Source organism: Habropoda laboriosa, unplaced genomic scaffold, assembly GCF_001263275.1.
Source record: "Habropoda laboriosa isolate 0110345459 unplaced genomic scaffold, ASM126327v1 scaffold40, whole genome shotgun sequence".
Taxonomy (NCBI): domain Eukaryota; kingdom Metazoa; phylum Arthropoda; class Insecta; order Hymenoptera; family Apidae; genus Habropoda; species Habropoda laboriosa.
In genome coordinates this window covers 6,242,700-6,259,292 of record NW_017100231.1, presented here as the reverse complement: position 1 = coordinate 6,259,292, position 16,593 = coordinate 6,242,700, and the positions used below count along the sequence as shown (strand labels likewise).

At 33.0% G+C, this 16,593-nt stretch overlaps 1 protein-coding gene across 1 annotated transcript in view; it reads left to right on the top strand.

Annotated features, from left to right (window-relative positions):
• LOC108571486 (dynein heavy chain 1, axonemal-like) overlaps window positions 1-16,593 on the top strand; it is a 109,706-nt gene that overhangs the window by 11,646 nt on the left and 81,467 nt on the right. The window contains exons 15-22 of the mRNA XM_017933541.1: window positions 105-650; window positions 1,917-2,140; window positions 2,512-2,754; window positions 3,085-3,198; window positions 4,507-4,762; window positions 4,993-5,155; window positions 5,913-6,023; window positions 7,947-8,038. Coding sequence (XP_017789030.1) covers window positions 105-650; window positions 1,917-2,140; window positions 2,512-2,754; window positions 3,085-3,198; window positions 4,507-4,762; window positions 4,993-5,155; window positions 5,913-6,023; window positions 7,947-8,038 — 1,749 coding nt within the window. The remainder of the gene's footprint in view (window positions 1-104; window positions 651-1,916; window positions 2,141-2,511; window positions 2,755-3,084; window positions 3,199-4,506; window positions 4,763-4,992; window positions 5,156-5,912; window positions 6,024-7,946; window positions 8,039-16,593) is intronic.

The following is a 16,593-nucleotide window of genomic DNA, read 5'->3' as shown; positions in this document are numbered from 1 at the left end:
ACCATTGAATTGTAGCTAATATTTTACAAAAACAATTCCCAATTTTCTTTAAAGCCCATTTTTCCATTGAAAAATTTTCCTAACCTAAAATATCATCACGCCAGATTATCAAAATATGCCCCGACAAGAACCTCTTCGAAAGCCTTCAAGAGTGTCAAAGCCTGTTAGAAGTAGTCCAAAAAGGCTTATCCAATTACCTAGAGATGAAAAGAAAAGTTTTCCCTCGATTTTATTTCCTAAGCGATGAAGAGCTTCTCGAGATCCTTGCTCAAGCTAAAAACGTGCAAGCGGTGCAACCACATCTGAGAAAGTGTTTCGAGAATATTCAATTGGTAAAATTCGAGAAGGATCTACAGATTACGAGAATGTACTCAGCTGAAGAGGAAGAGGTGGTGCTCCATCCGCCAATGTATCCAGAGAGAAGCGTGGAGTATTGGTTAGGCGATCTGGAGAAAGTGATGCGCAACACACTCAGGGAGATTATTCGCGAATCTCTGTCAGTGATTGAGGTTATACCTAGGAATGTGTGGGTATACATGTGGCCTGGACAGGTGACCCTTTGCGGTGGCCAGACCTTCTGGACAGCGCACGTGGAGAATGGAATCCGGACGAACAATCTTCCGGGTTATTACCAGGAAATGCTTGGACACGTAAGAGATTGTATCTTATGTAGTATACTTAGGTTGATATACTCGGCAATCTTGGTGAATGGAAATTTAACGTGCATTGAATGGAAGTGTGTAAATCGATTGTTATTTGTATTTCCAGAATCTCGATTTTTATCTTCCACTTCCACGTTGATTGAAAATAAAAATACTGTAGGAAAGAGAATTTTGTATGAACGTTTATAGCGAATGACAGTTTCGAGTGTTGGAAGTGCAAGATTAGGTTAGGTTTTTTTTTACATTTTTATATCAAGTAATTTATACGTCTGAAGAAATTCTTCATTAACGCTTGACTTAGTTGCTCGAATGTTTCATCAATTTTTTACTGTGTAATATGGTATCGAATTTCCAAGTTTTCAAAGATTTCAAGAAGAAAAAGTCAGAAGTTACGTTAACGTCGCTGAAATATGACCCGTAGCATGTATTACACTGTTTTTGCACAATGGTTATTAGCCTCTTCAGCTTAATGGTGACGGCGCTGCTACGTCGTAATTCTACCTCTGTTCATTTATTTCTCAATAAATGCAATTATTCTCTGCATACTGCAGCATCAGAATCTAGACAACAAGATACGAATACCGGCACATACTGTAATCATAAAATGTTTTTACAACACAGTTGCTTATTGCCGCTGCATAGTTTAAGAGTTAACCGGACGTAATGAATTTATAACCTGAAACAACGATGAAATTCTTCGATTGTTCAGAATGCTGAGTTTGATGATGTATGTACATGATGTTTCATGCAACCTATACGTATAAAATGTTTTATGAAAACATGCGTTCATCTCTACATAACCTCTCAATGAATAATTGAAATTGTTTTTTGTATTGTTAATAGTTTGGAAAGTCTTTGCAATAGCAGAAATTTTGTAGTCATTGAACTTTTCTTACGTTTTATATTATCTTGTACACACTGTACCTTTAATTTCGATTCTTGTTTGTACTTACGTGGTTACGTAATACGATAAACCCTACTCAATAAACAAACAAATCAGACATCGAAACAGACAATAAGTGCAAAGCTTGACAATGCTTTAATTTCTTTAAAGGGAGTCACTAAAAAGTTAATATTCCTAACCTAACCTTCTTTACCACACATAAAGGCAACACTAAATAACACATAACCAAAAAAAGGAATCTTCACCAAACATAAAAGTAACACCAATTACAGATTCAGTATCAAACTTTTATCCCACTCAAAATAATGAACCTTCTTTATGTCATTTCTACTACAATATTCATCGCACAGCTCGACGATCTACGCGAGCTTGTTCGTGGTCCTCAAACGGAAATCCAAAGACTGATGCTCGAAGCAGTGATCACAATCGAAGTGCACGCCAGAGATGTAACGTACACACTGATCCAAGAGGGAGTGTCGAGCGTGAACGATTTCGACTGGATTTCGCAGCTACGCTATTATTGGTCGGACGACAATTTAAAAGTGCGCGCAGTGAACGCAGAATTTTCATATGGGTACGTCACCACAATGCGTTGCAATACGTTATGAAAAGTACACAGGGCGGACCTCTCTCAAAAGCGGTTCAAATATCTAATATTTGTTCCCTGAAATATTGTACCAGCTTTTATTCGATATTTTTTTTTCAAGGTATTTTTGTTTGGATTTAATTAATTGGGAAATATAAATTTAAATGGAAGGAGTGTCTTATTTTTCTGTCTGAAAAATTTGTTTTTTTCTTACAATGAAGATACAGCGCATGCAGTTGTAAAGATATTACTAAATTCTAAGAAAATACTACAAAGTCTCAGTGAGTCTCATAACCTATGCAGTTTGTACATGTATTTTTGAAACAGCTTCTAGATTATTGTGTTATTGTTTGCCATAGGTACGAGTATTTGGGAAATACAGGAAGATTGGTTATTACTCCGTTGACTGATCGATGCTACTTGACCTTGACTGGAGCTTTGCACTTGAAATTTGGCGGTGCACCGGCTGGTCCCGCTGGAACTGGCAAAACTGAAACCACGAAAGACCTCGCGAAGGCGTTCGCTATACAGTGCGTGGTATTCAACTGCTCTGATCAATTAGATTTCATGTCTATGGGGAAATTCTTCAAAGGTCTTGCCAGGTACAATTTCATATAATATCTTATGAAAAACAGTGAAATTTTTTTTAAGGACACTTTTCATTTAATCAGTTTTGTTTCCAGATTTTTTAAACAGATTTTCTTTTAAAGAGATTCACAAATCAATGACTTATAATAAGTTTTTCAAAGCAAAGATCATCATTTTCTTATTTGATTGAAATATTTGCATGGATGAACATCATTGAAAAGCATTTTGTTGTCTAATTATATTTAATTTGAACGATCAGTATTTCGTTCACGACTGCGGGCTTGTTTGTCGCGTAATTATTTTCCAGCTGGTGCGTCGTTTTCAATATTACTCATTTATTTCAGTGCAGGTGCGTGGGCGTGCTTTGACGAATTTAATAGGATAGACATCGAAGTATTGTCTGTCATTGCGCAGCAGATCATGACGATCCAACAGGCGCAACAAATGCGAGTTGAGTTGTAAGTGTGATCAGTATTTATACCGTATGAACCGATAAGAATTATCAGCTTTAATATTGTAGATGAATAAAAGTATGAATTTCCTTTCCTTTTTGAATAAAATTCCATCGTAAAAATGACCAAAATTTAAGGTGCTGCAAAATTATGAGGCAATCGTTTTTACTTTTCCCTTTTAAGAATCACAATAGCTTGGGTTGTACCTTAATTTTGGAGCACCCTGTATTCACCTGTATTCCCTGCAGTGAAATTCCTGTGAATTCACTGATTTTTTATTTAATTTTGTAAATTAATATATGTAATTTAATATGATACGTAATTTTGTTTGTACTGTTTAATGTAACAAATGAAAAGTTTGAAACATTCAAATGAAATACACGTAACATTTCGTATCGTTTAATATTCACAAAATTCGATACATAATTCTTTTTTTCTTTCTACGTTTATTTCGATATCCAGTTAATCTTTTATTCGACAACGCGTATCAAGTATTAATTATCGAGAAACATCGATATCCGATGGTGCGTCACTTGAATTAACGTTGTTTACATTGCACGAAATAATATCGAGAAATAACGGCGAATTCAGATGTATCGAGAGAAAAGAATAAAGTTCATAGCAAAAGAATTAAGAATATTGTAATATTGAAATTCCCAGTTTTTATAAAAATTATCCTAATCTGAATTTAAAATAAACCTATTTCGGTGTGAAATCGTTAAGAAAAAAAGATTCTAACCTAAAAATTTGATCTTAAGAATGCAGAAAATTTAGAAAGCTGCGAGATGTCGCAATATAAACAATGACCAAAAACCTGCACCATAAAATCTTTATACGTTCTGGTGTAAAATATACATGTCGACAAATTTTCCGCGTGACGTGTGCTAATGTATTCTACGCGTTTACTAGGGGCATTGAAATTGCACAACTCGTCAACAAACTGTGGTAGTCGCACACGTGTGACAACGCAATGTGTAAAACTGCATAGTATAATACATATTTTTCAAATATATTGCTTATGAATATGAAAACAGATAAGCAGATATTTTGAAGAATATATTGTTTATTTTCACATATTTCATCGTATTGTTAATATTTTCACGAAATTTTGCCAGTATTTGCATATAGTATACGATTACCGATACGCATGACGTCATAAAGGAAAGTCAAAACATATTCAATACATCAATGTACAATGTGATTTTATACACTATTTGTGAAAATTTTCATACGTTTTATGAAATAAGAGAGTATGATATTTTGCAAATTTTATAAATGTAGATCGACACGAAATGCAACGAAAATATTTTTCAGGTTTGTTTTCGAAGGGGATGAAATAGTTCTGAAGCCATCCTGCGCGGTGTTCATCACTATGAATCCTGGTTACGCGGGTCGAACTGAACTGCCAGATAACCTAAAGGCTCTGTTTCGTCCAGTGGCCATGATGGTGCCTGATTATGCACTGATTGCTGAAATTTCGTTATTCTCATATGGCTTCTCCAATGCGAAAACCTTAGCTGGAAAAATAACAACAACGTTTAAATTGAGTTCAGAACAATTAAGCACACAAGTAAGATATTTTATTATTATTTAATAATTATTAATTTTTCAATGACAACATTGTGATTGGAAATACTCGTGATACTTAAAATTTTTTTCATCATTTTATGTGTTGTTTGGAACTATCTCAAAAGTTTGAAAATATTTTCTCCTTCAACGCGATCCATCAACGAATCGAATTACAGTTCACATAAACAATTAGAAATTTACGAGATTCGATGCTGGTTTATTTTCGTCCAGGATCATTACGACTTCGGAATGCGGGCAGTGAAGACGGTTATTGCTGTGGCGGGAAATTTGAAAAGGGAGCAGAAAGATCTGAACGAGCAGCAGATCTGTTTACGCGCGCTGAGAGACGTGAACGTTCCGAAGTTCTTGAAAGATGATTTGAAATTGTTCAATGGTAAGTGAATCTTACAATAACCTTGAATTTCTTCAAAATATTTACTTTATGATTCACAGAAATTATATTTGTTGTACTCAATTTTTAGTGTCTTAAATTTGACCTTATGTTAACTATAATATTATAAAATTTGTAACTTCTGTATTATCAATTTTATGACCACAATGACTTTTCACCGTTCCATAAATCTCCTATAAATTCTTCATTCTTTTAAAATACTTTTTATTGCTAGTGTCTAAAAATACGTTGTAAATCTACGTCAGTATCGAGAAATATGTTACCAAGCATAAATCTACAGGTACGGGTACAATGTAATATAAAACTTACAACAAGGTTACGTATCTTGTTTCGTAACAGCCGTCACATAAATATCATCTTGTTCCTCGTTTAAAGAAAGGGCTGCGCTACAATTCACGTTCTTAAGCGATAAACACCGGAAAAACTCGCCGTAAATCCTTTCTTTATTTTTAGTTACTTGACTACCTCTATTTTCTTAGAATCCAATTTTTAAACAGTTCTTTTAAGTAATTTTTCTTCTTGTCGCAAATTTCCACCTGCTTTACAAAGTTACATTTTTATCGGTTTCAAAAAGGTTTAAAAAATTCGTCTTTGCATTTTTAATAATTGATTTCATAATTTTTACTAATATTCGAAGGCAAATGCTCTTTGAGGTTATGTACATTTATGTTTCGTTCGGTCTACACAATGTATGCAATGTATATTATTTTTAAATGTTTTTTCTTTTTTTCAAAATTAGGCATCGTATCTGATTTGTTTCCGCGTCTGGAGGAAAGACAGGTGGACTACGGGATATTAGAGGCGGAAATTCGTACAACGATCGTAAGAATGGGTCTGGAAGAAATTGATGGTACGTATTTTAATAAAAACGATAAAAATTAAAAAAAAAAATTCATCAGCATCTCAGTTACATCATAAATCTGTCAAAATCAGACTAACCTCAAATTTTGTTGTACCCTATGGTACGTAAACGAATTATTATACAAGTATATATTATTGTTAAATTCACTCGAAATTTCGTAACACAATCCCAATATGAATGTTCCATTTGACGCCATTATGACATATTTTCCATGCATTGCAAACGAAAATACACTATCTGATAACGGGGAACATGTTTTATATAACGAGACACGGTTCAATTCGTTTCGACGCAACCGTTTCATGTAAATAGGTCTAAAACGGAGATTTATACGTGTCGCAGCCGCGCTGGGATAACAAACGATCCTTCATTATTTATTTGGGCTAGCGAATAAACCATGTCGTGAGAAATGATCCTTTTTCAAGGTGATTGATGTCAGGCAAAACGGCTTTAAATGGAGACACACGCAACGTCGCGGACAGTGAATGTCATTATGTAGTGAATTCGGTTACGCGAGTTACTGTGTCGAGCATTCATATTTCACACTAGTCGAAAATCATTTATATAATTGGAATATATAACTGTGATCCGTCGCATTTTATTATACTATATTGAAAATCAATATACACGTGGTTTGTCGTAGGTTAATTTGTTAGAATCGTTACAAGATGTAAGTGATGCTTATATACTTTGTCGACAGAGTGCGTTGTCTTATTGAGGAATATATCGATAAAGTAGTAAATACATACAGCAGAAATAGAAGTATCTAATAAGTTGAATCTTTTTTTATGTTTAGTGAAGTTCAGGATGGTTCACAAGTCGTTTTACCATTTAATAATTGAGTAACATTTTTTTGTATTAAAATCTTTGTTTCTAATTTTGAAAAAAAGTTCATTCAACTTTCAAATGGTGTAGCAACTTATGGGGCGTCCTGTATAATGCCTGTAACAGTGGTTGTTATGACACCTGAGGTTAGTCAGTGTTTCTGGAAGTTTTCAAGATTAGAACTTTCAACGATGCAAAGAACGAACTTTTAATAAACTTGTAAAAATTCTATTTTCATAAATATTAAAAAATATTATAAATATAAACAAATAATATAAAGAATAATTTCATTAGTGTAAAAATATTCGATATACGGTTTGAAAAATATTAGAACATAGGGAAAGTGATTTCTATACCGAATACAGACAAGAGTACATTTGAGTGTTCACTGGGGAACGTGGATAATATGAGGAAATGTAGGAAGACGATTGGTGGATTCGTTTGGCGAAGAACGTCTGTGATAGAGAGTTTTAGGAGAGAGTGTATGTTTACAAAGGAGACGCGTATAATGTAGAAGTATTTATGTAAGGAGCGACGAGGAACGAAGACAGTTTCTAGGTTGCTTCTATTCTAAGTAGTTCAAAATCAAAAGAACGTCGAATTTCACCTTGTTTGTAAACTACTGATGCTATTGTGCATAGTTATTCATTCGCAACTATTGTAAATGGTGTGAATATATTTATATATGTACCTTGCAAACAAACTGTCCAGTACTTTACCAGAAAGCATTAACCTAAAAAATTAGTGAAAGAATTTGGAGCATGTGAAAATGGAGAAATTCTAACTTTAAAAGTTGAAAGTTACCAAACTATCACTTAACGAAAATTTATAATTGCAAAATTTTTACGATTGAAAGTAAGCATATCTTAACCTCAAAAATTTAGAGTTAAAATAATATATTAAAATTTACCTTCGTTTGCGCAAACGATTAATGTGAAAGATTTGAAACTACAGTAAAATTGTGATGTTATTCAAATCGCCTTAGCAGAACTGTTTAATCTCTTAATAAAATCTTCGAAGTTAGGTTAGAATAATTTGAATTGTTTCAAGATGGCAAGACATTAAATACCGTTCTTCTGATTGTAGAATTCGTGAAGAAAGTTATCCAATTGTATGAGACGACGGTGGTACGACACGGATTAATGCTCGTTGGTCCAACTGGGTCGGGGAAAACGAAGGTAAGTGCTTTTCTGAGATCAGAAGGACTGCTAGAATTAACTGCGTTGTAAAGATACTCGAACATGAATCGTGTAATTGAAAGTCCCCGTCTGAGAATACTTTTCATTCGGCTCAGTAACTTATTATGCCGATAACACTTTCTGTTCACGTTTACGAGAGATTTTCTCATAAAAATCTCTGTTAAATCTAAAAATGTTTCTTATATACAGAGTGTTTCAAAACTGTGTCCCATTAAGGAAAGTGATAAGAGAATCACCTTGAATATATACTTATTTGCTTTCTTTTATTTTTAAGAAACTAGCGAACATTTTAACATTTCTTATACCAAAAAGATAGAAAATTAAAAAAAAAAAATTTTAATTTGAATTTTGTTTCAAAAATAGTTTTCTAACGAACTTTAAACATTTACAACTTATTTTTTAAATTAGTCGGATTTTTAGTTTTGTGAGAAAGCATCAAGGTATTTAATTTCAAAGAGAAAAAGAAAAGAAAAATATGAGGTAAGTACAAAAATTTAATTAAAACAGTATAAAATTATAACTAATTCAAGAGAGTTATTGTATGTGTTTATTGAGTTTTTCTTTAACCTGTATTTAACAAAAATAATGAACAGTACCTTGTTCATTTCTTTAACTCTCTTTAAGGGAGTTTTTTTATTGAACAGAAATTGTATTTCCTGTTAAAATAGCAATCCGCCATGTTTTGTGGATGCTTACTGACCGCATTCTACCGTGCCAGTCGTAAAACTTTAACCGAACTACTATAACACTTAAGTACATACTGTAGAGATGGGCAATTCCCCTTGGTGCCATGCAAACTGTCGAGATCGATGTACAGTGCTGCCATCTGGTACTACTTATCGTGTACATGCATTCATTTAGTGGTTTTCACCGCCATTTCTTAATTAACCACACTAAAACTTCATTAGTCGCTTAAAAGGCTTTAGTAAAAATGCTGGTGAAATTTCACGCGCACAGAAATTAGAAAAGGTGTGACTGTTTTAAATGAAGAAACAGTATGTTAAAAATAGGGAACATCAGAAATGAAGATCTAAAATTTGTGAAGTGCATGTATAATTTTTTGGGTACGTGTTATTTATTCGTTTATTTTAATATTTGTACGTCATAAAAGAATTCATATATGAAATACGAAGAACAATATGCAAGTTATGATAAATTCACTATTTACAAAAGTTTAATTAATTGGCATCCAAGCTGCAAATTACTCTCGTAAATTAATATTGCATTAACATCACACTAAAAAAACAGAAATCACCCTTTACTTAAGTAAAGAGATATGTGTATATAGTATTCCAAATCCACTTCAAAGGCGTTATCTTCTGCAACCCTTACAGTTTGTTTTTATACACGCATCAAATCCTTCCATTAAGGAAGAACAAACGTGGCATTGAAAACAAAGCACGATATTGTGTTTTGCGAAATTGTTTCCCTTCCTAGTATAAATATCAACATTACCTGGCGCTTCTGGTAACCTTCCGAGAGATTGTTCCGGGAAACCGCTGCAAGCCTCGATACAATGTCTCGGAAGGCGAGCCTACGGCCAATATTTTCAATCGGATCTGCAAAATGATGTTATTCTCCCAAGGTGGCGCTGCTGTTTCTTCGCTATGTACAGGGTGTTCCAGTATAAGTGGGCATGTATTATTGTTTCTACGTACTGACACATTTATTAATAATACATTGTTTTTCATGTTAGGTAATTTCCTTGTGAAAATTAATTTTTTTACCCAATCTAACCTACTTCAACTTAATTTAACTTAACCAAATTTAACTCAATCTTAACTCAGTCTAACTTATTTATTTGCAACGTCTTCTATTTCAACGTCGAACAATATTTACATATTACTGATATACTTGAAAATAAGAAAACATATAATAAAGTAGCAACCGAAAAGGTCTTCTTACTTTTAAAGTAAAGACGTTTTACCATCAAAGTAAGGAGATGCAGTTTCATAATAAATGAGATTGAAGGAGCGTTTACATAAACGCGTAGGTTCGTAGATTCTAGCAAAGTGAATTTATATGGAAAGGAAACAGCGTAATGTATTCACAGAATTCTGTTTTCAAAGGAAACGTTCGCACCGAAAGTCGACTTTTCGGTAAGTTTGAGGATTTGAAATATACAGATTTATGAACCTTCTTTTCATTCTCTAAAATTTACATATTTTTGCAAAATTTATTAAATCAGGAAATACATCCCTTATAAGTAAAACGTAATATTAACTGAGGAAAATGCTTGAACGACCCCTTTTCAATGTTCATCTTTGAGGTTATGTTTCTATGTTTTGAAATATCCTATATAAATGAGCAACATTCGTTTCATTCATCGACGGAACTCACCAAGTGTATTTGACGACTTTCACATAATTTGATGAGACAATAAAAGTCTTGTATGCTGGTGCTTGATTTCGCACTCACCGAGTTAATCGTGACTACTCCACTCTCTTTCACATGTTACAACTGAATGAGTGATATTTTATTCATGATTCAAGTCACTCACACAAATTATCGAAATTTTATAACGTTATGGAAAGGTAAATGTTCAAAGAAATAAATATTTTGCAAGATATATTTATCACCGTAGTATGAAAAATGTCAAAACGTATATTTAAAGATTCATTTCACCATTCATTAAACACACATGCTTTGTTTTCTTTGCACGACGAAATATGGCCTCAGTTCGTTACACATGCGCCAGTGGTGACACTCTGCGGCGCCACAAAGTACCTTGTAAAGTAAACTTTAGAATTTTCTTTCACGCGTTAAACTTTTCAGTCCTTGTTTGAAAATGTTTCACTTCATATTCGTATTAGAAACAACATTAAAATACAGAAATACGTACTATAATGAAATGAAAGTAATTCCTCATTTATTATTTAACAATAATCACTAAAGAAATAAGCTCAGATAGAAAAATATGTAGATTAATGGATTGTATACGTGACCTAACCTAATCTAACGTAGCGTAACAATCTTGATTTTCGCACAACATAAAACGTGTTAAAAAAATACAGTTTATCAGCTTGAAATGTGAACATGGCGGCAAGCAATGGTGCTGTGAATGACACGTAATAAATTGAGACTAAGATCCGTAGAGAAATTCGACCTTCATTATATCATCCATCTTTTCCTGTTTTATTCTAGAAAATTTGCGTTCTGTGGAATCGTAATACTTCACAAGATACTTCGTTAAGTAGCTTTCATAAAATACAAAGCGTGTTTCTTCATATACATCGTTTATAATGACGTCTGTCGAACGTTTGAGCCGTTTAAAGACGCGGCCAACCATAGGTGGCGCCATCTTTACTAGTGATTGATTTGCAAAAGTTGTTTAATGTTGTCGACTGCTATTTTCGTATGGTGATAGAGGTTATATATTGAAGATTACATAAATTTAACGTTTCGAAGAATTTAATGAAAAAAAGTTTCATTGAAAATCAGTATGCGTAAACATTTCGTGTATCCTGTATATGTATATCACTCTAGTGCAAGCGGTTGAAGTTAATTTCCGCCTAGCACAATATGATCATGAAAGAAGAAGAAATAATCACTTCCTGACAGGAAGAATTATTACTGACGTCAATCATAGTGAGGAAAGCAATCTTGAACTTTCAATTGAATTTGGTCGTGTCATGGAAAAAGTTCTTTTAAGAGAAATGTTTACAGTAATCAATATTAAACGTGTCAAGTCTCCCCCAGAAGATTCAATTTTTCTATTACGTAAAAAGATAAATCATAAAAGTCCATTTAATTTTATACCTTAAAACAGTAATATAAATACAATTTTTTCTAATAACAGAAAACTCATTAAACAAAACACACGAAATCTGGTTTATAATTTCAAAATTACTACACCGCAATGTTTCAAAGATAATACCTTAAAAATTCTTACATGAGCGTTTCCAACGCAACCACGTGTCCACAATGCAGCGGTGTAATAAGAGCATCCGTATCAGTTGCATCTGGCAACAGAGCACTTTCCATGTGACGCCAATGACGTAAGAGTGTGGGTAAGGTCGTTTCGGATCCGATGTAAATCGTAGCGAGTTTCGTTTGAAATACGCCAGAGGCTGCCTGTTCGCGTTGTAATAGAGGGGGATAAACAGGGATTTGGAAGCAGCCTATTCATATAAGATTGCTTCTCACTATCGCCACGGGAATCCCAAAGGCAAAAGCGGGATCAGTAAAGGTACACTATCCCATTTGTATAAAACACCTTCTGAAAGCAAATAAGCTGGGATCGAATAAAAACAAAAGGTATATCGTTAACGAAGAAAGGTTCGTTTCGTTGTGTTAGTAAGCGTTCGTGTGCAGATTATATCGTCTTACCGAACGTACAGGGTGTCGGCAAGTGAATATCCAACTCTTGTACAACTCTTGTACTATACATAGTATACTCAGTATGTATAGGGCTTCCAGCGTTGAAAGCTAGAGTTCAAAGTTTTATGTATCGTGTAGTGTATGAAATTTAGTGAGTTCACACGATGAGATAAGAAATAGAGGAGCGTTCGGTATCGATATTATTCTTGATTGATGCCAGCTGGACGTGAGAAATGTTCTCTAGTCGCTAAAATCTAGTTTGTGAAAAGTGGTGTGAGAGTGAGGTTAATATAGTAAGATGTGCGTAAAAAGTACATAAATATCAACATCGGTTGATTGTTAGTTAGAATAAACTCACAGTTATATTTGTAGTAACTTCTATATTAACAATTCAAAAATTATTAAGAAAAAAATAGCAATATTTTTCTTAACCTACACAACCACGTTTTCAATTTTATACGATTTATCTATTCATAAATTTATTTATGAATCTGAATGGAATTAATAACTAAGATTAGGGAGAAAGGTAAAGTAATTAGACGGAAATTAATATCATTCAACTTTTTATTCGCAGTAATAAATTATAATTACAGAGTTTGAAGTTATACGTTCGTAGGATTGCTGAATTTACGTACATGCTTTATTAATAGGTCTATCGTATTTTCATAGTTTGACGCGATATATGGAGTCTTTGACAGATCTTGAATCGTTTGACAATGATATAAACGATTTAAGCTAAATCTAAACTTCCACCTTCTACCTCATAGTTTTCAATGCAGAAGTACAAAATGTATGTTATACAATAGCATTGTATAATACACTGCTCGATACAATCAGTGTTCTAAAATTGTCCCTTCTGTAAAATTATTAATTGTACACGCAAGAAAGAGTATAAAAATTCCTAATCTTTTTTAAAAACAATTCGAAAAATTTAAATTAGAAATTTAGTATATGTAGTGAAAGGAAAGATGAACGAAAAGAAGTGAAGCGTGGAAGAGAAACGTTACTGCGCAAGTCACAGTAGAGCAAGCGCTTTTGGGCCAGACAAACACGACTCTTACGATTGGTGGTGACCTCTTCAGTGAAGCAACTTTACTACTTGAGATCACTACTCTGAACGTAGTGAAACTTGAACGATGATTTTTATTTTTCTATATTTAATTTTTATATTATCATAATGTGAAAAATTGATTGTATACAATTCCAATTGTATTGAGCAGAGTATCTCAATGAAGTCCATCTTACGCAAGTTACATTATACTCTTATTACATACTTATTTCTTCATGTACTAGTGTTTATATTTATTTACAAACGATTACATACTGGTGCCTAGAAAAGGAAGAGGTGCATCAGCCAGATTATTAAACTATACTAACCTTCTTATTGGATATTAATGTCTTACAATTAATCGAATGTGAAATACTCTAATATATTTGTACATGTGTACCTACAAATTACGTATATACACAGATATTATTATAATTATGAACCTTTATGTACTATAACTTATAATCACACATCGTGAATCATTGTCTCACTGAAAATTTAATTATACAACACTCACGCACACATACATGATTTAACATCAATTATTGGTAAGTTTATAATGTATTCACTATACATATACATTACATTGTCGCATTTATTATCGTACATGAATTGGAGATGCTATTAACGGTCTTCGACAGACTATCAATTAATACATTCGATTATAAATAGGATAAAATCGTTTACCAGATTTTGTTACAATGATATTTGTTACAATGAATACAATGAAACACGGAATATTTCCAAATCCATTTGTGCCAACCGAAATATTTCTGTTATTCTTCTCTTCGTCTCTTTACTTTATAATACACCCAATTACGATATCCATGAAATCCTTTTGAACTCTACACGTTTTGAAATTACAAGAAATTCTGTGTTCATTTTTTTGAAACCGTGACGAAATTTATTAGCTTTAAAATCGATTTCTTCAATTTCTGTCCCGGATATTTTACGAGAAAATGCTTTGATATGTTGAGTAAGTTAATATTCGATATCTGTGCATTGTTTTTCGCCAGAAATAGCTACACCACACGGAATAAATTCCATTAAAATTATTTCAGTACTAGAGACATGATGTTATTCGAAATTTCCACAAATTCAGAAAATTCTTTAATGAATCAAAATGAAAGTGTTACTGAAACAATTATTACTGAAATCCAAAAATGTACAAAAACCTTGTCAAATTCCAAAAAAAACCTCAAAACCTTTAAAATTCCAAAAATCCATTATCACGTTTGTTTAAAAATCTCCATAATATGTCAAATCAATCAAAAAGATAGTCCTTCGAGAATTCCTCGTTCATCATATCTAACCTTAATCGGACATCACAGTTTAGAATGTAACTGTGACCGTAATCGGCGTGTAATTAACACATGGTTCACGCAAACAAAGGACGACGTAGTCGGAAGTGACCGCGTTTACCGACAGAAGCCCATCGAAGGAGGAGAGCAAAGACTGACACGATATAGGCGGACCGCTAGCGACGTTTACTGTAAATCACCCGTAATGGAGACGATTTTCACCCGGAAGAGACAGCCAATACAAATATTGACGCTCGTCGCGACTTCTCTCGGCCGTCGATCGAAACAAGAGAATAATCATGGAGTCTTGCACGTGACTAGTTGCCTTAATTCGTGTCTCGAGTTAGTTTTAACATTCAATTAAATTATTTTAAATATTTTATTTAAACATTTTTTTTTTAACATTTCTGGTGCCGTGAAAGGTAACGAGGGTGTTTTACTCGGTTAACAGGTTAATCGTAATCACCATAATTGAGAGACAAAAATCTAGGATTTACGAGTTCATTTTCTCAAACAATAGGGATTTTTTTATTATATGTAGGAACGTAACAGTATCTTTTTGAACTTGTACACTAATTTAACCGATCCTTTTTAACGACAGTTTGCGAAATTTTAAACAATTTTCTATATTATTCTCTTGAAACATTTATAACCGTAATTATAAAACAATTTTCTTTTTTATATAAATTTAATTTTTATCTTTATGTAGAATTTGTATTAAACCGTGTGTACCTTCGGAATTTGGGAATTTGAATTTCGAGGTGGTGTTAACAATGATCTCTACAAATGGTTCAGTCGTGTCGAACAATTCTCGCACCACGTGGCTCGCTTTCGTGAAAATTATCGGGATTGAATTGCAAACTGCATCGGTGCACGCAACAGCTATACTAATAGGAGTTGTTTTCGAAACAGTTCGCGAAAGTTGTCCGATCAACGGATAGTCTGTTTTAAAAGTTGATTCGTTTGCACCAGGTAAATTGTATATTGTTGTTTTGAGATTTAAGAGCACAATGTAAAAACGTCTATCGTAACTGACAACTTTGTTTTTTTTTTGTATTTAATTCATTGGTTGGTACAGAGTATGTAGATTTGTTTTAAAATTTTTCTTAAACTTTAATTATTTTGCAATCAGTAAATTTTTACATTTTCCAAAATTAATGTTTTGAGGTTAGAAAATTGTTAATGTTCAAAATTTATACAGAGAGTTTCGATAACATCGTGTTACCATTATGAAGAAGCATTTCACTTACAAAATTCCTATCAATTATGAAAGATTATATTTAATTCTGTTATTATTTAAACAAGAATTGAATTCTTTCACCTCAGAAGAATTCATTTGTGAATAAAGAGTACTTAAATAAAAAAAAAGTTCCAACAATGAATTCCATGGTTCCTAACCTACGATAAAAGCGCCCTCTAATTGATTCGGAAGTGTCACTCTGTTCACTACTACGAAATCCTTCGCATGCACTGTATTTACATAAAGTTTAATGCTATGCAATGCTGAATACGTCTTAAAGTATCTACTCGAGTCTCTGGTGGATTAATTCCGGTAGGTAGAACATAACCTATTGTATTGTTCTATGTAAATATCCTAGAAAGTTTTGCTAATTTTGAATGGATTACATGTGAACTGGAACAAGGTGAGCTTAAACTGCATCGCATGAACGCTGGATTTGATCTAATAACATCTGCTATACATATTAGGTTTCCAATTAATTATTGTTGTATCGTTTCCTACGAAGATTCGTTATAAATTGCAAATAATGAAGTATTACGTCTGTTTAATCTGAATATAAGAATTTAGTTTTACGTGAAAATAAAGAGAGAAAAAATTAATAAAGAATTAAAAAAAAAAAAAATTG